Source organism: Hyalella azteca, unplaced genomic scaffold (genome assembly GCF_000764305.2).
Source record: "Hyalella azteca isolate HAZT.00-mixed unplaced genomic scaffold, Hazt_2.0.2 contig5114, whole genome shotgun sequence".
NCBI classification, from domain to species: Eukaryota; Metazoa; Arthropoda; class Malacostraca; order Amphipoda; family Hyalellidae; genus Hyalella; species Hyalella azteca.
The window spans coordinates 38,792-64,504 of NW_025935314.1; the positions used below are offsets into that span (position 1 = coordinate 38,792).

At 36.3% G+C, this 25,713-nt stretch overlaps 1 protein-coding gene across 1 annotated transcript; it reads left to right on the forward strand.

Moving 5' to 3' along the window:
- Positions 1-484: 484 nt before the first annotated feature.
- LOC108675466 lies at positions 485-24,327 on the forward strand. The gene is made up of 11 exons (XM_047880278.1): positions 485-660; positions 14,785-16,296; positions 17,335-17,456; positions 18,480-18,576; positions 20,088-20,217; positions 21,051-21,116; positions 21,743-21,750; positions 22,535-22,552; positions 23,078-23,177; positions 23,400-23,619; positions 23,724-24,327. Exons 2-10 carry the CDS (start codon positions 14,808-14,810, stop codon positions 23,572-23,574), a joined length of 2,205 nt encoding a protein of 734 aa, XP_047736234.1. The 5' UTR covers positions 485-660; positions 14,785-14,807; the 3' UTR covers positions 23,575-23,619; positions 23,724-24,327.
- The last annotated feature ends 1,386 nt before the right edge of the window (positions 24,328-25,713 follow it).

Here is a 25,713-nt window from a genome sequence, read left to right on the forward strand (position 1 = left end):
TCCAGTGGAGTTGGTCGGCCATAATATAAGTTGGGCTTACACAAAATGCAAGTGTCTGAGAATCAAAAATCCTTGAAATTAAACTGATAATAAATCAGATTATCAGATAAATTAAACTGATCAATTTTGAATTGTGGTTGACTGGTTGTAAACAGTAAAGCTCAGTAGTCGATTTGGCCGTTTTTCTTGCCACCATCTGGAATGAGCCTCTGTCCAGTGCGGGGGTTTCAAACGGTCTTTTTTTCGGACAAATACCGTAATTTAGTTTTTTATCGACTGCGTTGGCCGGCTAAAATTTATGATAGGGGTAATTCCTAATTAAATTGTATAAACTGCATATAATAGAATTTTTACACTGGAACATACAAATACATGTCTACTAGTATATATATGAAATAAAGGCCCTTTTGGCCTTTTTTGTTCGCGGACTTGGCCGTTTTTAAACCCATCTGGCAACCCTGGACTCCAGTGTTGCATAGGCCATCAATGTGGGATGTTGAACTGTGCCCTCATCCGGTTGAGTTCGTTCATCCTTTGTGGCAAGGATCTTTCCGAAAGCATGTGAAATAAACACGCAATATTTTTCTCTTACATTAGACGCCCCGCGAAATTCAAATGTAGTGAACATTTCCTTCGTGCTGAACTTCACATAAATAAAAGGTAACAGTTAATTTAGATATGTGCTTTTCGTTAATGCATCGATGTAACTTATGGTTGTTGTCACTTTAAATTGCGGTTGGTATTTCAATAAACTTTATTCGTCATCCTATATAGGTGTTCATCCAAAATTAGTCATGATAGTACCAAACGAATATACAAAAATAAATTATGGTAAGCATTAGTCTTGAAGGAAATTCGTAATATACATAACATTAATTTGCGTCATCGAAATTCAAATAAATTACGCGTAGAAAAAGCTTAAAATTTCACTACTGGTGAAATTAAGATAGAAAAGATTGAGGGCTTATATAGTAGCTTTATTTACAAGTGGGTTTAGTATAGTTATTCAAGAAATAAGTTTAGTAGATTTATTCATTAGTAGGATTAGTAGAGTTATTCACATGTAGGTTCAGTAAAATAATTCACAAGTAGCTTTAGTAGATTGATTCATTAGTAGGTTTAGTAGAAGTATTCACAAGTAGGTTAAGTAGAGTTTTTCACAAGTAGGTTTAGTAGATTTATTCACAAGTAGGTTTAGTAGATTTATTCACAAGTAGGTTCAGTAAAATTATTCACTAGTAGATTTAGTAGATTTATTCACTAGTAGGTTAGTAAATTTAATCACTAGTAGGTTTAGTAGATTTATTCACTAGTAGGTTCAGTAGATTTATTCACAAGTAGTTTTAGTAAATTCATTCTCGCATAACTCAACGCGTTACGCCATTGTTTTAACAATGACTTTCTCAAACAAAAGAAGCGCCGGTGAAGGCGGCAGCTCTTAAGTCCTTGCTAATGAGGTGTGCCGCGTCATGCAAATGACAGGTAACTGTTACGGGTATTAGCGCCATTACCACGCACGAGTCCGGGCCTTATGTAGCTCTTTATACGTGATATAATGGGGCTTAATATTATAAAAAATAATGAAAGTAATGTATTTTAATGCCGTACTGTAATGAGTCGCTAAACATGCCATATAATAAGTCATAATATTAGATATTGAACGTAATGTTATATAATCCCGTAATGTAATGAGCCGCAAGACCTGATACATAAGAAGTCACAATATTAGATATTGAACGTAATGTAATAAAATCCCGTAATGTAAGAGCCGCAAGACCTGCTACATAAAAGTCACAATATTAGATATTGAACGTAATGTAATAAAATCCCGTAATGTAATGAGCCGCAAGACCTGATACATAAGAAGTCACAATATTAGATATTGAACGTAATGTAATATAATCCCGTAAGGTTATGAGCTGTACGATAGGCAGAGATGAGGAAGTTCAACAGCATCTTTCCCAGGGAAACAAAAAGTTAGCGTGTAAAAGGGGAACAACTTGTACCCAAGTCTGAGTATATTGATTTTATGAACCCGATTCATCAGATTATTGTTAACATTGTTAAAGTAATTTTTCATTTATTTGACATCAAAGCTTCGAATAAATGACTCTCAGAATTGATTATTTATTACCTCAAAATAAACGTTAAGTGCAGCTTGAAATTTATATTTTTTCGTTCTCTTTACCGAGGCGAGTCATGTTGAATGTTCGTCCTCAACATTACACACGTTGAATGCCCAGGTTCAACACTACCCCTACCCGGCATGTCACGTTGAATGCCCAGGTTCAACACTACCCGGCAGGTCATGTTGAATGCCCAGGTTCAACACTACCCGGCTTGTCACGTTGAATGCCCAGGTTCAACACTACCCGGCATGTCACTTTGAATGCCCCGGTTCAACACTACCCGGCAGGTCATGTTGAATGCCCCGGTTCAACACGAAGCAGCAGGTCACGTTGAATGCCCAGAGTTACCCTGGAAGCAGAAACTCAACACGGCATCCAGAATATTTTCTCTAGACAATTTTTTACATGGCAAGTGTGCACTGGAAGTCGGTAACTAATGGAGAGATTATGCCCCTAACGGAGTGAGATAAGCTTTCTTCATGCTGATAAAGGGCCAGTTTATGCTAAACTTCAGCATTAGATACGACAAGATTTATTGCTTAGCAGGTGACTAACTCCAGAGGTCCTGCAAAGCTCTTTCACGATGAACATATTATATTAAATTGTAAGTAATAACTGTAAAAAATTGTATCGCTTCTAATCCATTTAAATTTACACTTTTGATCGCTCATTAACAATGTTATCGTGGAATTAATAGTTTGGTTTTAAAATGTATTTGCGTCACTTATCGTGATTTTTAATAAAGATTAAGGACTGATCCTGTTTTTAGCATTTGACACTTTCAAATCACAGCTAGAGCTTTACTAGAAGTCTTCTCGTGTAGGGTTCAAATCTTGGAAACCAGCAGAAAAACCTGCCTGAAAATTGATGATAATGTTTTTTAAAAACATCGATCATGCCTTGTTAACGATTTTACCTGCGATTTACATGCCATCACGGTAGCAATATCATCAGTAAAAATGAACAGTGTCAACGAAATTGCGAGCGACTGGTTGAGAAGCAGTTTAGGAAGAAATAACATTATGAGAACATGATCAAAACTGCAGTCAATGAAAGCCAGCAGCTACGACATTATGGATATGGGATTAGGTCGATTTATCACAGGATTTTAAGCGCATGGTAAGTTTCTCCTTTGAATCTACAGCGAGGAAAACGACGTCTTGAAGTGTATCCTTATCAAAGGAACTCTGGGTCAGGAATTGTACACGTTATCAAAGGGACTGCAGCTTTCACTGCGTCCATGTCCAGATGTGGCAGCGAATAAGTTGGGCCGCGCCCCAGGATAACGGAAGACACAATTTATTTTGCGGGCTATCAAACTTTATAAAAAATAAAATTTCTATTACTTTGTAATAAAAATTAAACTAGTAAAGATTGGTGGGATGCGGGCTATCAAACTTTATAAAAAAGTACATTTTTTATTACTATGTAAAAAATTAAACCAGTAAGCAATTGGTGTGATACAAATTAGAAAAATTTTATTGGGGTCATGAGGTTTTTTTTTTGGAGGTTACTTGAATTTAGATTGACCGTATCATTTTCGTTGTCTTAGCTGTTATTTGTATAGTTGGCCCCCCTCTGGAATATTAATATAATAACCTATAATATAACGGAATCTCTTGTAACTGAACAACACTTTGCTGAAATAAATCTAATTGAAGAAAATCTCCTTCCGCTAAAATGAAATTAAATAAATTGTTTTCTCTTGATAACTATCGTCTTCAATGATATTATTTTAGCATTAATTTGTTCAAATAAATTGTTTTCCCGAGATAACTATTGTCTTGGATGATATTACTTTAGCATTTGTAAAGTTTTACAAATATATAATGAAATGAATTCAAGGTAATATGGATGAAACGAGCACCTTTTACTGCATTGTAATTGTATTATGTTTTTTTTCTGGCCTCTGCTTTGCAATACAACTGCCGAGCCAGTTTATTTATATATTTCATTTGATCATGTAACATCACTTGCCAGTAAAATCATCTATTTTATAACATTACATTTATCCGTTCAATTTTCTTTTGTGCTAACACGGGATATTTTTATTAAGAGTCGTGATAATCGCCCAGGCATTCGCTCGCTTCCTCGAATTATAAATATTTATTTAACTTTAACGAGTATCGCGACTGGCAACAATTTACGTCTTTGTCGCAGTTTTTCAGTTTATCACAAGAAAAATACAATTGTTCAAATGAATTAAATTTGCAGTTTAAAGATGCAGCAAAAATTAATTTCTAAGTTTGCATTTTTTGTACAGTTTATCCATTAAAATTAGCTCAGAATTCTATATACGATTAGTAATTGATTATATAACTGTACTGATTATATCATTACATTGGTCGTACACTGTTAGAAAAAAACGATGAAAAAACGGTCCCACTGGCGTTCTAGTGGCCGGTCGCCCCGTGAAAATAAACTGTTTCGCCGTTTTTATCAGATGTTTTAATGATTTATAGTGTTAAATTAGAATAAAAAAGGCGACACAGTGTTTCTTTTCACGTGCCGATCGGCCACTGAAACGCCGGTTATACCGTTTACGGGAAATTTTCTAACAGTGTAGGATGCAACAGAAACCCTATAATTAAAAGTATTGTCTTCTCACGCCACCGTGGCATGATGCCATGCAGTGGCATTACGTCTCGGTGATAATACAAAACTTTCAGCAAGTTCACTTTCTTGGTGCTGATATTTGTTTACTTTGAATGAAGGTAACAGGACGCGAATGAATAAAGTAACTCACATTCATTTAATGACATGAGTTAAGCATGGCGTCGGTAATAAAGTAACTTACTTCCATTTAGTGGAAAACCAACAGGTCTTTAAAATCATTCTCAAGAGAAAACGTTCAGCTAAGCTATATCTATATATTAACATAGCAAAAGTTGAAACGTCAAACGTTACTGATTATTAGTCGTTATCTTCTAATCAACAGTTAAAGTTGAATCCTATAGGGCCCAATAGCCCCTGCCATATACGCTCCACAAACTATTCGTTAACTGTTCGTTATAGGTCACAAACTAAAACTTAGACGACATAGTTCACTAACGCGAGCGGATAAAAAATGTGACCAGTTTTATCATAAAATAATATATTCCATGGACGTTTCTGAGCTGCAATCATCGAATATGTCTTCCACTCTTGATTAATCATAATCTTAATAAAAGTAAGTCTTGATTCATAGTTCCTTTAGTTCACCATAAGTCTAATTTCAACTCGAAGAATCCCATGAGTCAACTCATGCAATTTCTAACCCGAGTTCCACACATTCGTTGTATCTCCAGGAGGTCAAGTTCGTCTATAGTTCGCCCAGCCCAATTTATAAATGTTCTAATGACTGAGAGGAACGTCTGATGGCAGCGCGGCTGACAGAGACTAAATGACTTACATCTGATACCATCCATACGCCCTCGACCCCCGCGCCTAAACTCGTACCCAAAACCCCGTACCCCTAGATTACGGAGGTTGTTCTCGGTCACTTCCACACGTTCTCCGTACCCCAAACCCTGTACCCCTAGATTACGGAGGTTGTTCTCGATCACTTCCACACGTTCCCCGTACCCCAAACCCTGTACCCCTAGATTACGGAGGTTGTTCTCGGTCACTTCCACAAGTTCCCTCCGTATCCACTGAGTGTGAAAGTCGATCTCGATCACCTCTACACGTGTATGACAATAATTATAACTATTGAAAACAGCTTCCTTTACCTCATATACTAAAATTCGATATAAACTTTTGAGCGTTTCTGTTTAAAGATTATGCAGTTCGTTCTAATGGATGATCAGATTGGTTTCGAATTCTAATTTCGATTACATTTTGAAGATTTTCAAGGATTTAGTAACACAATTATTCAAAATTAGTTCAATGATAAGAAGGATTTAGTAACACAATTATTCAGAATTAGTATATAATGACAAGAAGGTTTTTAGTTAGGAACCGAATTATTCAGAATTAGTATAATGACAAGAAGGTTTTTAATTAGGAGCAGAATTATTCAGAATTGGTATCATGACAAGAAGGATTTAGTAACACAATTATTCAGAATTAATAAAATGACCAGAAGGATTCTGTAACATAATTATTCAGAATTAGTATCATGACAAGAAGGATTTAGTAGTAAAATTATTCAGAATTAATGCCACGATAGTGTCTAGTAATACTATTATTTATCGATAATTTCAGAGCATGTCGCTTGTTTTTGCCGTGTTATTAACGCCTCGGAGGCCCCAGAAAGTTCTCCCATAAATCACGCGTGTACACCCACCGGTCCTACAGCAGCGCATGCTATCATGCGCATAAATTAGCCCTTTACTCTCCGATTGTAGTTTAGTGCTCGTAGGAATAGTATTACAGCTTTTTTTCTCCCTGAGAATGCCGCTGGACAATGGTAGGAATAACATTGCAACTCTTTTCTGTGCGACTCTCGATCAGTTGTGGTTAGGAATATCACTATGATCTTTTTTTGACTAACTGTTCAAGGCAATTCCTTCGTGGACGATGAGTGCACATATGTTCGCAATCGCACGTGTGAACCTTGCCCGCTGACAAATTTAAACTTATTACAGGTAGGAATAGCATTAGAAAGTTTTCGACTGGGTATAAGAATGTATACTTTATTGCCTGTTGATAGGTCATAAATCGTGTATAAATTTACATGCAAGCACCTGGTCAATATGTAACCAAAATATGCATGATAAATATTATTCTTATGACCGCCATACCATACAGTAATTACTTCTTTATATGAATCCGTATTTTTCTTTGCCTTTTTGAATTTTTCTTAGCTCATCTTTAATTTTCTTAACATGTTTGAAATTATTTTCCTCTTAATTAATAGTCATACTCATGAACTAAGCAAATGGTTCAAGCGAGAAATAAGTTTCCTTAGGATATGATATAGTCGACAGGATTCAACTTATACTATCCCTGGCGCAAGGTCTGAATTTATAATCACGAATCACTTACTTTGTTTATTTAATTTCGAGAGACGAAACTTTACGAAAACTATTTATTTTTATGTAGTGGTTGCCACGTGTTAGCTGTGCGAGAGCCACGACACAAATGAGTCAACGTCACGACACAAATGAGTCAACGCCACGACACAAATGAGTCAACGCCACGACACAAATGAGTCAACGCCACGACACAAATGAGTCAACGCCACGACACAAATGAGTCAACGCCACGACACAAATGAGTCAACGCCACGACACAAATGAGTCAACGCCACGACACAAATGAGTCAACGCCACGACACAAATGAGTCAACGCCACGACACAAATGAGTCAACGCCACGACACAAATGAGTCAACGCCACGACACAAATGAGTCAACGCCACGACACAAATGAGTCAACGCCACGACACAAATGAGTCAACGCCACGACACAAATGAGTCAACGCCACGACACAAATGAGTCAACGCCACGACACAAATGAGTCAACGCCACGACACAAATGAGTCAACGCCACGACACAAATGAGTCAACGCCACGACACAAATGAGTCAACGCCACGACACAAATGAGTCAACGCCACGACACAAATGAGTCAACGCCACGACACAAATGAGTCAACGCCACGACACAAATGAGTCAACGCCACGACACAAATGAGTCAACGCCACGACACAAATGAGTCAACGCCACGACACAAATGAGTCAACGCCACGACACAAATGAGTCAACGCCACGACACAAATGAGACAACGCCACGACACAAATGAGACAACGCCACGACACAAATGAGTCAACGCCACGACACAAATGAGTCAACGCCACGACACAAATGAGTCAACGCCACGACACAAATGAGTCAACGCCACGACACAATTGAGTCAAGGCCACGACACAAATGAGTCAATGGGCCTAACCAGAAATTAACTCCTACTGTGATGATGTCGGGTTCAGTTAATAGATAAAAAGTTTTTAGATTTATTCAAGAATCCCAGCAGTTGTGAATCGCGATCATAACTAGACTATGAAGCTATACAGAGAGACTCCTGAGAGGAGAGGGACTTCGCTCTGTGCTGCCGAGACAAATAAATGACACAATACATAAATACACGTCGAAATGTACAATACAGAAAGATAACTCAATAATCCAAAATACAATAATTCATAGACACTTATTGAAGAGCACTACTCCATATTCACTCGTACCTGAGACTAGCGTACTGCAGCCTATAATAGCTCAGTCAGCCTCGCATGGACACCAGAGACAGAGTGTTCTAACTTGACTGGCTAGGCCTTACAACAAGTACTATTCCGCGTAGTAGCGCGGATAACCTTCTTACACCTACTATATCGTTATCTCTCACGATAAACATGGTGCTTGTTAGTGATCAATGTTAAAAATGAGCTTATTGTAACAATGACATTTATGGTCACTCTTCTCAACGGTTGAGTGGTCATAGACTCTATACTCCATCGAAAGTCATTAGCGAAATATGGGTGGCTGAACATAGGTCCTGGTTCGTCGATCGTTCTAATCTCCAAGCACTGATATTAGCCTATGGAACAATTTACAATAAGATAAAGCTAACATATACAATATATGAATAAAACTAAAGCATTCTTTAGTTTTTTATGTACTGAGAATTGCTTGCACGACCGAGCAAGCGGATGCAAGATGCTTTTGCTTGCTTCTTGCTGATAGCGGTGGGGCAGTGACGAACGATCCTGGATTGTGCTTGAGAACGAATCCGATCGCATTTTTGGTCTCAAGCATAACCTTCCTCGCTATTAATTCCACGAACAAGGCATTGAACTGCCTCGGTCTCGCCACGGAAAGGGATTATTTCCGAAGAGTCTGCACTATTCGATTATTCTGCACATTCTCTCCCTCATCACAATGGATAATGTAACAATTCTGAAAATCTTATTCTCCAAATTAACATTATGATTATTGTCATCAATGAATACAGAATGATCAGAATGGAACACGATGACATTGTACTCGCTCAGTACTACCATACGAGGACTGTAAGTGATTATACGATATATGATTACAGGATGAATAAATATAATTTACGGTATGCACAATACACGTGTGGCAGAGCTTAACAAAAATGCTCGACGGCTGCGACGTCTGAAATATTGCCAATAAATCTCGACTGTTGAAACTGCGCATCATTTCTGCTAATTTAATAGGGGTTAAATCTTTATCTTTTGTGCCGTGATAAGAGGAAAAACGAATATTTATTCAAGAATTAATTATTCAAATTTAAGTTCAATTTTTTTGTGCGTAATTCATCAGTGTTCTTAAATTGCCAGCTTATCAAAAATACTAATTTAATTTATAATTATTATAAACTTAATCAAGGAGCATAGAAAACACTAAATAACTTCATCATATCTTCATCGATAACGTTTTGAAAATTAGCCTAATAATGAATCCAAAAATTTAAAAATACAAGTACAATCAACAGAAAATGACAAATTTCTAAAAAAAATATGAGATTAAAAATGTATAACGGTAACGAATATATAAAGGCCAAGAAAAATCTCAACCTCAAGTATATAAAAACTGTGAGCGTTGTTACGACAAGATTTACATTTAACAATTTAAAATTTTGCTTCCAATTTTCTAACCAAAATCTGAAAATTCAAGAACCTTTCAGTGTGAAGACTTACATCAGAATGAGGCGGTTGAGCAACAGAAGTTCAGAAATATAATACTGCTGCACTATTTTATTATTATATTATATTTATCGTCATTATTTCAATTTTTGAGCTAAGTTTATAAAAATATTTTGATAAAAAATGGCGTTGCTTAGTTTTGAGTTCTATAAATTTTATTAGTTTGCCTCGTGCAATTCAAAATTTGTGCACTTCCGATGCTTGTTTAAATGTCCGCTCAAACGTGTTTAATTGGCGCCGCAACAGCCATCTTTGCCCACGAAATTTAATTCCTATCGCATCCAACAGATAAATATTATTGTTTGATAAGCTTGCGCTCATTAATTGATCGATTTAAGGTTACAATGTAGGTTTGCAGTCTATTGAGAAAGGATTGCTGTCTACTGACCTAGGATTGCTGTCTACTGAAATAAGATTGCTGTCTACTAAGCAAGGTTTGTTGGCTACTAAGCAAGGGTTGCTGTCTACTAAGCAAGGATTGCAGTTTACTCAGCAAGGTTTGCTGTCTACTAAGCAAGGATTGCAGTTTACTCAGCAAGGTTTGCGGTCTACTAAGCAATGATTGCAGTTTACTCAGCGAGGTTTGCTGTCTACTAAGCAAGGATTGCAGTTTACTCAGCAAGAATTGCTGCCTACTAAGCAAGGATTGCTATATCTTAACATTGATCTTCGTCTGCGCAGCATTGAAGTTACCGGAGTTGCGAGCTCGTGTCTTGTGCATTTTATTTTCCAACTCTGAGTCGTTTGCTGCAATTCTGTAGTTAATATTATTTCAATATCTTTATGGACGATTGTTTTACTTATTATAACTTCACTTTATTTTTTTAACTTCTTAAATTCCCATCTTTTCTCGGTTCCCATTTCTTTGTTTTTGCTGAATTTGTTTTGAATTTCGAGCGGCCGGTATCTGTTCAATGGCATTCTTCTCCAGTCAAACGAGATAGAAAAAAAGCTACATCATAGTTATATACATCTCAGAATTTAATTGGCGGGTAACGGCCTTAATAGAAGCTTTTTGTTTTCCACTTGAAAAAAAACGAGCTGTGGAGCAACGTTCTTAAGAATGAACGCCATTTATAGTCTGATGCATGCTCTCAACACCAGCGCCAGATGCAAGGCATACTGTTGTAAGCATATTAGGTCGGTAAGAACACTCTAAGGCAAACATACACAGGTTATTTGTGGTTAAATATATATATATATATATACTGTTTTTAGTGGAGCATACGGTTTTAATTGCTCTATATTTCTAATGTCTATCGCTACCTATAATTCTTCAACGGTTCAAATCATTTCTTACAATCATGAATGATTCGTTTAGATTAGCTTGTGCAAAGAATTTTTTACATTCTGAATCGTTATGTGTGATTGGTTCTATCTGCCCGACACCTTAATGCCTATAATTGCCATATACCTATAATTCTGCAACGGTTCAAATTAATTCCCATAATAATAAGTAATTGGTTTGCATTGGCAATGGTATAATAACATTTACCCAATTTTGCATCGATATATATGTTTTAGAATTCAAAAAGAAATGAATCTGGTTAGTAATAATGTAACAAAAAACGTTTAATGTATATTTTTGTAGACTTCATGCGTTAACACGTTCAACTGAATTCATGAATACTTAAATAAGGTATAGAAGAAGTCTCTAATCAAATCACGTTGATTTTTTCGCATTGGACTTTATAATTTTTTTCAGTGACAGTGCACATTTTCTTGGAGCAGTTGAGACGTCAGCAGAGCATGTAAGATTAATTAAGTTCAATTTGAATTAGGTCAGGAGTTGACAGGTGACATGGCGGACGATAAGCGAGACATGGCGACAAAAAGCGGATAGCTTGCCCACGCCGAGCCACAAAAATCCATGTCTTGTCTTGGCTGACTTTAACCATGGTTGAACTATCTAACTTTAACCACGAGTGAAAAACATACACACAATAATACATGCTCAATTTCATAGATTAATGAATGCTCTATTGCATACTGAATTTTTTTCCACGTAATGTATATTTTCACATAAATCATTAGCAATGAATGTTAGTGGTTATTATCATTATTTTCTTGCTTGAACAATTTTCATGTAGAAAAACATTACAATATTTCTGCCAGGAAACTTAATATTACGAATATAAAGGCCAAGGTGCAATGTTGCAATATAAAAAGGTGCAATGTTATGTGGCTAATAGAATACATAAAATTTTTATTGATGAGCAGGGAATTAATGTGTATATTCAGTAAAGATTATGCATTCGCGGAATTGAGTGCAACGTTGCAACTTTAAATAATAGCAACGTTCTAATATAAAAAGTTACCCATGTAAAAAAACGAACTGAGCGATGCTCGTACACAACATTTATTCTCTTGGAGTTTATGTTCGCAATCTCGAACACAAGCTTTAGTCTCCAGTAAAAGATTTTGGATCGAACCATAATCTTCTTGAAGTGTCCTTAGTATTTTTTCTTACAATTTTTTCGTGTAATGTTACAAACTCGGGCACGATTTTCAGCGTTGCGCAGAGTGCCCTTGATAATCGCGGAGTCACGTTCCACCAGCACGATTACCGACAAAAAATTGAACCTGGTTCGCTCTGAAGCTACATAAATACGTCGTCAAGACGAGTCTGCCTCAGTGAGCAACCGGTTCACAGAGCCGCCACGACTCACCTCGATCACTCGATCGGACGACTTCGAGATCGATCTGACAGCGTTGCGTGATTCATCACAGGAAATTATCTATTTCTTGATTTGCTTTATCACAGAAATAAGTCACGGAGATATGATGCTCTTTCGCATTTCGTTATCATTCTGTTTGAAACTTGCCGCGACTGATACACTAATTTAATTATATAATACGATAATTGTTCCACAATTTTAACATAAATTTCTAGCTTTAATGATTTTTTAATAATAATTTTTTGTTACGAAAAGGAGTTTCTGTCAGTCAGTCTCAATTTACGAATATAACTTGTTATTAATAAGGATAGCTAACAATTCACAAGTGCATTGTGTTCTCATCGAAAAATGCGAATCGTTAGCTGAGAGTTTATTTCCGGGGGATGTTACTAATGAAAGTAATGCTTTTGTTCGAGTGATTTATATATTAGAGTGTGTCTCTTCAGTATGACTTTCATACGTTCAAAATATCTTTAAAAATTTATTTGTTATGACATTCTACTTTAGAACCAATGCATTTTCGAGGATTAATTTGTGCAGACGAATTGCCAGCAATATTTGAATGTCGACAGAATACATACGTGACAATGTATTTATATGTTTTTATCTGTGAGCAGCTTTTGCAAAAAGCTAATATATGTCAATCAAATATTTTTCTATTATGTTAGCTGTCAAGTTCAAAAAGAAAACACAGTTGTTGTTTTTATCATCAAATTCGATTAACATCATCATGTGAAAATAAAAGATTCTTCATACATATTTGCAAACTCTCCGGTTTTCAGCCATGACTGCATGTTTGTTTGAACATGTTTGGGCATGTTTGAGCATACTTAAGCATGCTTGCTGTCACAACACTGACTAGTGCACATCATTGTTTTGCAGTTAGCGTTTGAGTTTTTAACGGAACCATGGCGCTATAAGGCTTTAAGCAAGTCATTGTCTTGTCAATATCGAAACTCTATGAGGTCATGGAACTTTCTATCCCAACGACCAACGACTTGAAGTCATGTTGAAATTATAAACAAGGAATCATTATTCATTTATATATATTTTTATTATCGCAGAACGCAATTTTTCACAAAGTTTTATAACTCAGTTTTACAAAGAAAAAAATACTTTGCGGGTCGTTACTGAAAAATTCTGTGATTATCTAAAATGAATTTACACTCAATTGCAATACACAGGAGCTTCCTGAGCAAAGTAGAAAATCATATCAGAAATTATAGTATTTATTAAAAATATCAGCTAATTAAAGTTATTAGGTAATTAAAATTAATAGTTAATTATAGTTAATTTTTAAGTAAAAGTTAATTATAGAATTTATTTCTCTAAATGCTCATTAGCAAAATAAGTCAAGTTCTGATCCCTTAGCAAAAAGCATTTCAAACATTGAGGGTAAATTTGTTGTCGGAAGCTTTCTTTTGGAGCAAATCTCAAATTTGCCTGCATAGAGTACGCAAGATCGCTTCTAATGGCTCGAGTTCCTAGCTTCGGGATCGAGTTTCTAGTTAAATAATCGATTTTTGAGTCAGAGGTAGAGTTTCTAAGTAAGCATCAAGTTTCTAATTACGGAATCGAGTTTCTAGTTGGGATCGAGTTGCTATATACATAGTTACATAATCGAGTTTTTTGCAGGGGATCAATTGTTTCCAGTTAAGATATCGAGTTTCTAGCTACGAAATTGTGGTCGCAGTTTGCCACAGAACACTGTGCCCATTTACAGACTTGGACGTGCAGGCCCCGAAGTTTTGCACATTTACTACCGTCATGTAGGATTACATTATTACATGAGGTCTAAAAGGCTATTTAGAATTGTGTAAAAAAACGAAAAGTATATTTTAAAGATATTTTCATTTGAAAAAAACGTGTTGTGCCTTTAGGTATCCATAAAACCGTAACTTATTTCAACCTTATGCTAAACACTGAACTTTGAGCAATATTCTCGTCACCAAAGACTCATGGGATTTATCCTTAACAGTCAATTACGACAGCATGCTCGTTTAAATTTTCTTTTCCAGTCGCTTCATACCCTTACAAAATTTATAGTCGTCCCAGCTTCTGGTAATCAAAATCAGAAGCTACCGCGTCTGTAAATTTTAACTTGGTATGAGTCATGTTGGCTACTATATATATATATTTTTTTATAGTTGGGGTTAAGACTTGTGGCGACAAATGCGCCCACCAGCCTGTTCTCTGTCAGAATACTATATTGCATAACATGCGAAGCTGATTTAATTCTCATTTATATATTTCAGTGTCATTCTTATTGTACCATAAATATTTAGTGTTCTGTTTCACAATTGTTATTAATTTATAAATTCTATTCCTCCTAAGGTTGAGAGCCATGAAAAGTACGGATGATGCTGCACGGCCGGGCCATGTTTCTGCTGCTACTCGTGGCTGTTCATCCTTGCACTGCCTTCAGCATCCGGCGTGACAATCCTATAACTATAGCGAAATCCTATAATTATCGTGACACTACCAGGTTCAACTTAACTGCCACCGAAAGCAATGAACACAAAACGTATTCATCAACCAGAAATTCAACACAGAAAAACATTATTTCTTCTGTCTTTACATCCTCGGAGACGTTATTTAAACCTGATATCATACAAGAAAAAAGTGTAGGCTTATCAGAGTGTTGTTTAGAAAATCGTGATGATGTAGTCGTCGAAATCAACGGTTCCTTGTCAAGATCTCGGTCATCTTTTAAAAGCCCGACTGTCAGAAAATTTAGATATTTCAATGTATTAAACGCACAAAATAATCTAACTTCAAACGTAAGACTATACAGTTCTTTATTTAGTGATCACGGTTCTGGGAATTTAGTGTTTCACGAATTCCCTAGAATGTCAAACATATCTAAATTATCTAATTCTAAGACTCGGACGAAATTCAGGAAGCGCTCCTTGTTCGATGCTATAAATCCTGACGGCTCCTATAAAGATGCCATTAGCGGAAACTATTTTGATCTTAATTTGAATAATAGTCAGAGTATCGATAAAATTCTAACTAATATACCTGCACCGAGGCATTATGTCGGGCATTATCTTAAGCTAAGAAATAATAATTATAATATGCCTCCGGAAGCTTTGGGGAAATTCCAGGGAAAAAATCCAAATTTCGTATCTCGAAAAAAAGTCCCTGGTTCAAGGGCCGGAATTTCGGAGTTCGATAGAAACTCTCAAGCACCTAGAACCGAAATGAATAAAACTCTTATAAATAGGCGTTCATGTTGCAATCATTCTTTATTTAATTCAATTGCGAGTATGAGACCGAAAGACAACGAATTACTAACCCAGACTGTCATCCGGCAACAAAGCGCCTTTTTGAGATCCGAGAATTTTTCACAGAATCTGGAAAACTCCAATCGCAGTTACGAGACGAGAAAATATCGTATCAATCATGGAATTCCCGAGAAAGATAATTCACTGAAGCAAATTCCAGAAAAGTTTTATCATCCCTTCAGCAGTTTAAGCAGAAACGAAATAAAATTTAATAAAACTAATGCCGTCGAGGTGTTTGTAAACTTAAAATCATCTAAAAATACGACCCAACCTTCGCGAGTGAAAGAGACGCATGAAGTGCTTGATTCAATCGACAATTTTCACCACACAGCGAAGAGTCAAAATATGCTCACCGGGACCGAAAGATTAAATAGTAGACCTCTTTCAACAGTCCAAGAAAACATTGGCAAGTTTTCTAAATTCGAAGAAAACTTAGGCCCATTTTCTTCAGTCGATGAAAATTTGGGGCGGTTCTTAACTGAGCAAGAAAACATTGGCCAACGACACTCGTTGTTTGACGAGGTGCTTGCAGAAATGCAACTTTCTTCCAGCAGTTCAGGTGCTAAGTTATTTTCGTCAATTGTGCCACAATTGCGACAAAATTAAAACTAATAATAGTTTAATAATAGTTTAATGATGAAATCAATAATAATTTATTTTATTCAATTATCTAAAAATAGCACAGAAACGTCCTCAAAGTTTCTTCCTATATATTCGATTGTAGATGGCAGAAATTTGAGTCATTTTGGTGTGATAATAGAAATCATATTATACATAAAACATAATATTAATTTAAATTTTATATTTTTGGTAGACCAATCCCGGATATGTTTACAAATTAACTAATCCATTTTTTCATTTGTCAAACCCTATTTTTTCCTATTTATTTTTGCACAAAAGTTATATTTTGGATCTTTTAGCTATTTTTCACAAACATTTTTTCGTTCCAATCAACCATATCTGGTTATTCAATCACATTTCATACAACCAAATCTGGTTATTCAACCGCATTTCATTCAACCATGTTATGTTAATCAACCACATTTCATTCAACCATATCTGGTTATTCAACCACATTTCATACAACCATATTTGGTTATTCAACCACACTTCATTCAACCATATCTGGTTATTCAACTACATTTCATTCAACCATGTTTGGATATTCAAACATATTTAATTCAACCCTATCTGTTTAATCAATCACATTTCAATCAACGCACCATATCCGGTTATTCAAATACGTTTCATTCAGCCATGTTATGTTATTCAACATCATCAATGTCAAGTTAATTTCATTCAACCATACCTGGTTATTGAACCACATTTCTTTCAACCATGTTCGCTTATTCAATCACATTTAATTCAGCCATATTTCATTCAACCACGTTTTGTTATTCAACCACATTTAATTCAACCATGTTTCAGTCAACCATGTTTGTTTATTCAACCGCATTTCTTTCAACCATACATGGTTATTCAACCACATTTCTTTCAACCATGTTCGCTTATTCAATCACATTTAATTCGACCATATTTCATTCAACCATGTTATGTTATTAACCACTTTTTATTCAACCATATACTTTCCTGACAGGTTTGGCTTCACCATCACCGGAGTTATCTGGCCCCGAGGACGCAGGGTTGGTCAGAAGTACACCGGACGCGGAGGTCAGCCCAGGATTGTTCGAAGGAGACATCGCCTTAGAGTCTGCCGAGGTATGAACTGGTCGGCATGTTTGCTTGTAACGTTCAGGTCTATAAAATGAACCAACCCTTCAAGCAAATGCCGTTCAAACAATATTGATTGCTGGTTAACTTGTCGGGCATGCTTGCTTGTAGAGTTCAGGTTTATAAAATGAACCCTTCAAGCAAATGCCGTTCAGACAATGTTGATTGCTAGTTAACTTGTCAGGTATGATTGTAACGTTCAGGTCAATAAAATGAACCCTTCAAGCAAATGCCGTTCAAACAATGTTGATTGCTAGTTAACTTGTCAGGCATGATTGCTTGTAGCGTTCAGATCTATAAAATGAACCCTTTAAGCAAATGCCGTTCAAACAATGTTGATTGCTTGTTAACTGGTCGGGCATGTTTGCTTGTAGAGTTCAGGGTCCATACTTTCAAAAAAAGTTAAGAGTTCGTAAGTTCATCAGCCAATCATCGACGGCCTTTCAAGCAAAATCCACAAATCATAGACAAGAAAATAGAGCGTAAGTACTTACATTCACTTAGCGAGTTTTGAAAGTATGGCCCAGGTCTATAAAATGTACCCTTCAAGCAAATGCCGTTGAAACTATGTTGATTACTAGTTGATTTCGCTCAATCAACGTATAATAAACGTTATTTGAATTTCAAATGCTTGGGGTGGGGACACAGTGAAAAGAAGATGAATATTATATCGCTACAATAAAAAATTTACCGCTGCCATAATTTCACTTCAAGTACAAAACATGAAATGTGTTGCGCTAAATTTCAACTTCCCCTTTCATTCTTCGTATGATGTTAATTTCTATTCAGATTTAAAGTCTCTTGTGAAGGCTGTATTTATTAATATAATTTTCGTCAATAAGAGGTAAATTTTTCGTCAAAATAGGTAAAACTGCACAGAAAGAAAATAAGTAAAATATTTCAAATATTAAAAAATAATTGTTCTATGGTACTATTATCCAATGCGCACAGTTTCGTCAGTTTAGCTAATTATCGATAAAAATGAACTAATAATATTTGTTGTATTTTGAGGATGAAGCTGTTCTCAAGGTGAGCGGCAACTGGGACATCTTTCCTGATAAGCGCTGGCCCAACGGTGTCGTTCCGTACGCTGTGTCTCCTCAATACAGTGCGTATGTGTACTTAATACATTGTTTCTGTATACTGGATATTGGATTTATGTATACTTAACACGTTGACTACGTATTGGTACATATGTGTACCACGAAATGTATTTCTCCAGGAGTTAGTGGTACATAATTCAGGTTGCCTAAAATCGGCCAAATCCGAGAACAAAAAAGGCCAAAAAAGGCCGATAATTCAATGTATACTAGTTTATTTGTACGTTCCGCTATAAAAATTCCATTCATTTTTTTTTTGCAGTATTTAAAATTTAATTAGGAAGTACCCCTATCATAAATTTTAGCCGGCCAACGCAATTGAGAAAAACTAAATCACGGAATTTGTCCGGAAAAAATTATCGTCTGGCAACCCTGCTTTAAAAAAGTACAAAAAATGAAATAATAGTACAAGATAAAGCAATCTTAGTCAACGTGTTAAGGTTGAACTTTACGGTATATATTATTTGTTTTTGTATGAAGTATATTTTTTGTTATAGGTGTCTTGTTCTCTGTAAAATTCGGAAACTAGTATTTTTGGTTTATGTATACCGTATACGTATTATTCATACATTCGCTTTTTGAATCTTCATAAGCTTTTAATACTCAATTTTTTTAAGTTAAGTTTTTTGTCTTTGTTGAAAATGCACTAAAGTTAAACAATGCACAAACGTCAGGCAATTCATGCGTCAGTATTTTGGGTAATTGTAGAGTTGCTAGCAGACCAGAGTTTCTGACACCACTAACAGAATGAATATGAATATACAAAAATTATATTATTCATATTTATAGTATATATGCATATAATACTAGTATATAAAGTGATAATCGAATATACCAGTATTGGATGACTGAATTTCTTTTATACAAAAGTGATGCGCAAACAAATAACTAGAAAATCTTTATGAAAATGCATTCTCTGGTTTTTAATCTAGTTTAAACAAATTTCGAATAGTCCAGACATCTGCTAATTCACTTGGGATACTCGACTGGAGCCATTGCTAACGGGAATTTTCATTACTGCAATCCTGAGTTATTTACTCGTACTTTTATTATCATAAAAAGTTTTCTATCAATAACAGGCATAATTGATGAAGGTATTGATTAATAATCATCTATTGCAAACGTGTTCATGTATTAATGTAGTATTAACAGTTACTGTCTCTGTGACTGTCTTAATGTAGATCAAATCTATATGGTAAAATTAAATAATTTACATCACTAATTAATGTAAGTATTGTCAGATAATTTCATTTCTGTTCGCCACTTATTCCAATATCTCATATGAAACTGTGCGTCCCTTGCATATAAAACTTTGTGTTCTTTACTAATAAAACTTTGCCACCCTTACATTTAAAACTCTGCAACCATCACAAATACAACTTTGCTACCATCACAAATAATACTGTACTTTGCCACCTTCACATATAAAACTTTGCAACCATAACATATAAAAATTTGCCACCATCACAAATGACATTTAATTAACTAACCACTGTTTCTGCAACTTTTCCGTTACCAGCGCCAGAGGAACGCCTCATGATCGACACGGCCATCAACACGCTGAATTTTCTGTCTTGTGTTAAACTCGTCCCGTGGGACGGACGGAGTGAGGACTACCTCTTCATCCTGTCCGTCCCTGACCCCAGCGGGTGAGTCAGGTCCCACATGTCGCCGGGTGAGATAGGTCCCACATGTCGGTGGGTGAGTCCGGTCCCACATACCGGTGGGTGAGTCCGGTCCCACATGTCGGCGGGTGAGTCCGGTCCCACATGCCGGCGGGTGAGTCAGGTCCCATATGCCGGCGGGTGAGTCAGGTCACGCATGTCGCCGAGTGAGTCAAACTCTCGCACACAACGGCGGGTGAGCCCTGTTGCTCAGCCTCGCGGGTGAGCCCTAAAATTTCCCACACAGTGGCGGGTGAGCCATAATGTTTCCCACACAATGGCGGGTGAGCCATAATGTTTCCCACACAATGGCGGGTGAGCCATAATGTTTCCCACACAATGGCGGGTGAGGCATAATGTTTTCCACACAATGGCGGGTGAGCCATAATGTTTCTCACACGATGGCGGGTGAGCCATAATGTTTACCACACAATGGCGGGTGAGCCATAATGTTTCCCACACAATGGTGGATGAGCCATAATGTTTACCACACAATGGCGGGTGAGCCATAATGTTTCCCACACAATGGTGGATGAGCGATTAACTTTTTCACACAGCGGGAGGTGACATCATTTTCGTTTACAACCCTATTTTTCTTCAGATTTTTGGCTGAGTTTTTTTTTAATATACATTCTTGGATTGAATTTTATCAGAATTTTACTCGTGATACTTACACTTTTTCCTTTAATTTTTTCTCACACTTCAAGTATGCACAATTATTTTTTAAAATTCTACCTAAATTTCTTATTTATTGAACTTGGTAACTGCTGTTTTCGTAAATTTTTTCAAATGTATAAATAAATCCCCACGTCGAGCAGTTGCTGGTCGTACGTGGGGCGCAAAGGAGGCCAGCAGATCGTGGGCCTGCAGCAGGCTGATGCCAGGTGATAATTATGTTATGAGTGAAGCTTAATATTTTAATATTCATAACTATGTTAATACTTAATAGACTTTTCTTACCTGCTGGATGAACAGACAAGACAAATAAAAACGGGACAAGATTAATATTTTAATCTTCATATTTATATTAATGCGTTATAGACTCTTCTTACCTGATGGATGAAGAGACAAGACAAATAAAAACGGAACAAGCTTAATATTTTAATCTTCATATTTATATTAATACTTACTAGGCTATTCTTGCCTGAGGGGTAAAAGTACAAGACAAATAAAACGGAACAAGCTTAATATTTTAATCTTCATGTTTATATTAATGCGTAATAGACTATTCTTATCTATGTGTCAAATAGACAAGACAAAAACGAGACAAGTTTAAAATTTTAACTCTTATATCTGTATTAATATATATGCAACTATAAAAGCTAAATATGTTAATATTCATATTTATATTAAATACAAACTAGATAATTCTTACTTGAGGGGCAAATAGACTCGACCAATACCAACTGGAAAAGCCTAATTTTCAACATTCATATCTGTATTAAATACCAAATAGACCCTGGTATCTCTTTCATAATATAAATAGAGTGCCATTCGTCTTCCTCTCCAGCCATCCAGGTGCCCAGGAATAATTATAGGTTAAATTACTAATTAAGTTAATTTTGATTTCATTTTAGCATCATGTTAAGTCATTTCAAGGCTTTGCATGACTCATGAGGTCATAGTTTTGATTTTCAAGCATTCCTGAAAACACTCAGAAAGAATAATAAATTAAATGCACACTGCTACTAATGAGTTTCAAAATATACACTCAATAATGAACAAATTAAAAGCACAATTACGACACTTCGGGAAACTCATCAAAAAAGTAATAACTATTTATAATCAGCTTATTTGTTTGAATTACCTGTCTATTTATGTGCATGATGTATTCATTTGTATGCATGGTCTGCATGGATATATGAACTATTTGTGAATGCATGATCTGTGTGCGTATGCATGAACTGTGAGCGTATGTATGATATGTGTAAATAGTCATGATCCTCGTGTGTCTCTGTATGATGTGTCCATCGAGGAAGCAGATACATAAAGAAACAAGCCACTTCTTGAAATTAAGTTTGGTAGCTTGGTAGCCTGGTCCGGTCAAAGAATTTAGCCTTACGCTAAATTCTTTATTAACTTACGATTATGTTCATGTATATGACCATGTATATGGCCATGTATGTGTCCATGTATATGGCCTCGCGCAGGTCTTAATACTTATGTGTCCATGTATATGGTCTCGCGCAGGTCTTAATACTTACGTGTTCATATATATTGTCTCGCGCAGGTCTTAATACTTACGTGTTCATGTATATTGTCTCGCGCAGGTCTTTGTAGGCCATAACATCATGCCATGTAGGTCATAACATCATGCCATGTAGGGTTATAACATCATGCCATGTAGGTCATAACATCATGCCACGTAGGTCATAATATCATGCCATGTAGGTCATAATGTCATGCCATATCAGGCAACATCATGCCATGTCATGCCATGGCAGGCTTGATGCACAAAATCATGTCATTTCTCTATTAACTATTCATACGGAAAATTGAGCCTGTTTTTTTCTTAAAACTCTGAATTATTGTGTTTACCCTTAGGTTAAATTTTATGTGATGTCACATTACTGTACGAGTTGTTATATGTATGCTTGTTACGTAGATTCTCATTATTATAGTGCCAACATGCAATAAGATATTTAAATGTGCGTTTCAGTCTCCGTGGAGTTTTCAATATTCTGAAACATTTTTTTTCGAAAACTCCATCCAAAATTAGAAAAATTAAAAGAAACCTTTCAAATTTTCCTTTTTCGATGGTCGTTAAAATATTGTTTTCGAAAACTCAATTGTAATTAACAGCGTTGATGCAATTAACGTAAAAGTAAACGCAATTATGTTTCAGACTCTGAAAGCAATTTCCGGAAGCAGAGCCTACTGCAGACTTCCTACGCCTTTAAATACGACTACAACTCAGTGATGCATTACGGCACGCACTACTTCAGGTAACTTAACCTAACTTAACTATTCTATCTACCTGAAACTTTTTCAGATTTCAGTTAATACTATTACTATTTTTAGGCCGAAACAGTTAAATTATTATAACAAAAATGACAACAATAATAAAATTGCAACCACATATTAAAAGCTATGATTCAATACTGCAGATACAAAATCATTATTGGTTGAATCGATAAAGAATGATGACACTGTTTTTCGTCCTCCAGTAAAGATGGCGTGAGCCCCACAATTCTGCCCCTGGTTCCTAGCGTGAGCATCGGGCAGCGTGAGATGCTCAGCAAGCGTGACTGTCTCAAGCTAAACGCCATGTACGGGTGTATAGGTCGCCATGTGCACACCCATCACATGTACACCGCCTTCTGTAACACTCTTGCCTTCTGAGCAAGCGTGACTGTCTCAAGCTAAACGCCATGTACGGGTGTATAGGTCGCCATGTGCACACCCATCACATGTACACCGCCTTCTGTAACACTCTTGCCTTCTGAGCAAGCGTGACTGTCTCAAGCTAAACGCCATGTACGGGTGTATAGGTCCCATGTACACACTACACACCCATCACGTGTACACTTGTACAGTGTACTGTACTCCGTCTTCTGACGATTGCGTGCTGAGCTGAGCAAGACAACGAACAATTGAATTCTTCATATAATATCCATGCGGGAACTAAAGTGTTCCTTGCGGTTGAAAGTCTCGACTTGAGTGAGACTCAATTTGATACATCCACGCCCTCCTGCCTCCACCATCGCATTCAAAACTTTTTCCTTACGTTTTGCACAAAACTTCTTTACAATACTGACCATGGTACAGCATCTCAGATACGGTAGAGCAACAATTACTCTCTGAATAAAATGAAAAACTTTTGATCCAGCGGCATAAACCGAGAAGGAACAACAGCAAAACACTCTTCTTATGTACCTTATTGTAAAAAAAATTAGAAAGCAATTTTCATTATTTTATTTTAAAAATGAATAAAATAGTGAAATCAATCTAAGCTTTTTCTCACACTTTGAAATATATTCTTAATTAATGTTAACAAGCGAACTCTCTTTTACATGTTGAACCTATCGTTGCCTATAGATTTTCGCTCATATATACCATAATACCGAATCCTACAAGTGCTACAAAAATTGTACATTTACATCTGATTCCATTGTTTGATTTTTCCTGGAAAACGTTATTTTATGCTTAAGCTGCTCGGGAGAAGCTAATCATGGTTTGCAGTTTTATTTAAAGGCATATCTCTGACGCTCAACTGTGATATGCAATTCAGTATTCTACAGTATCGATGTTTAAATGTGAGAACGAGGTCAGCTTAAGCACATTAGCATACAGAGAACTATTCCAATTTGATTTTCAGTGCTCTTTTGCTGGGTAGTTGTTGAGCAATACGCAATGTAATATATATCAACAGCAAATTACAATTTATAAGCTGAAAAATAAATATGTAATTCTAGATGAGTGCTATGATCCAAAAAATGATACAAAAAGTAATCACCACGTCTATGGTACAAAAGTACTATTTGGTGATTTGGTGAAGTGTCACCATTGAAGTCAGAGCTAATGAAAATGCATCGTTATTATGCGAGTCCAAGTGACATGCTAATTTATTTATGAGAGCTTTAGAATGTGGATAAATTGCATCTATTTCGAAATAGTGCCGTAGAAAAATATATTTTCGTTAGTAATTTTTAAGATGTCATATATATATAACGAAGTCGTGCACCACCAATTTTGTGCACCAATAAGCCCTGAATCGAACGCCTTGGATCTCTCCGGGCATTCACCAATCAGCAGTGAATCACTCGGCTTTATCCTCCTCCGGCCTTGCATAAAACCTGCCGTGCACCACCAGGCCGGGGATCGAATATGACTTCCGGGCATCGTTATAATTACATAATTACAGAATTTAACGATGCAAGGAAGTCATATACGATCCGCCGCCTGGTGGTGCACGGAAGGTTCTACGCGAGGCCAGAGGAAGACAAAGACGAGTGGTTCACGGCTGATTGGTGGATGTCCGGATAGATCCAAGGCGTTCGATTCAGGGTTTATTGGTGCACAAAATTGGTGGTGCACGGCTGCGCTCCCAGAAAAATGAGATTTGCTCATTCAGCGATGCTACGTCAAATAGACTATAATAAAAGCGAAAGTAATCAGTATTGTAAGCCAGTTAATCATGGCCAGTCTTAATATCTATAGCGTATGATAACCCTGTAATTGTTTTAAGCTATTGTAATAACAAATTATTATATTATGTAATTCACGATAATTCTGTTACACATTGCTAATTTCCAATAAGCCCTCCGGCATGACAAGTTGACAACCCACGCCCAGGCCTCTCAGCGCTGGGTTTTTCCACCAAGATCTGGGTTTTTTGACCGTCACCTGGGTGTATTTTTCTTTTAAATGTCAAAATCTGGGTTTTTTCGTCAGACATGTTAATTTTAGCCAATAATATAATTGAAATATTCTCAATGCCTTAGATTTGATTATGCAGTCAATACACAATGAATGGAGCAG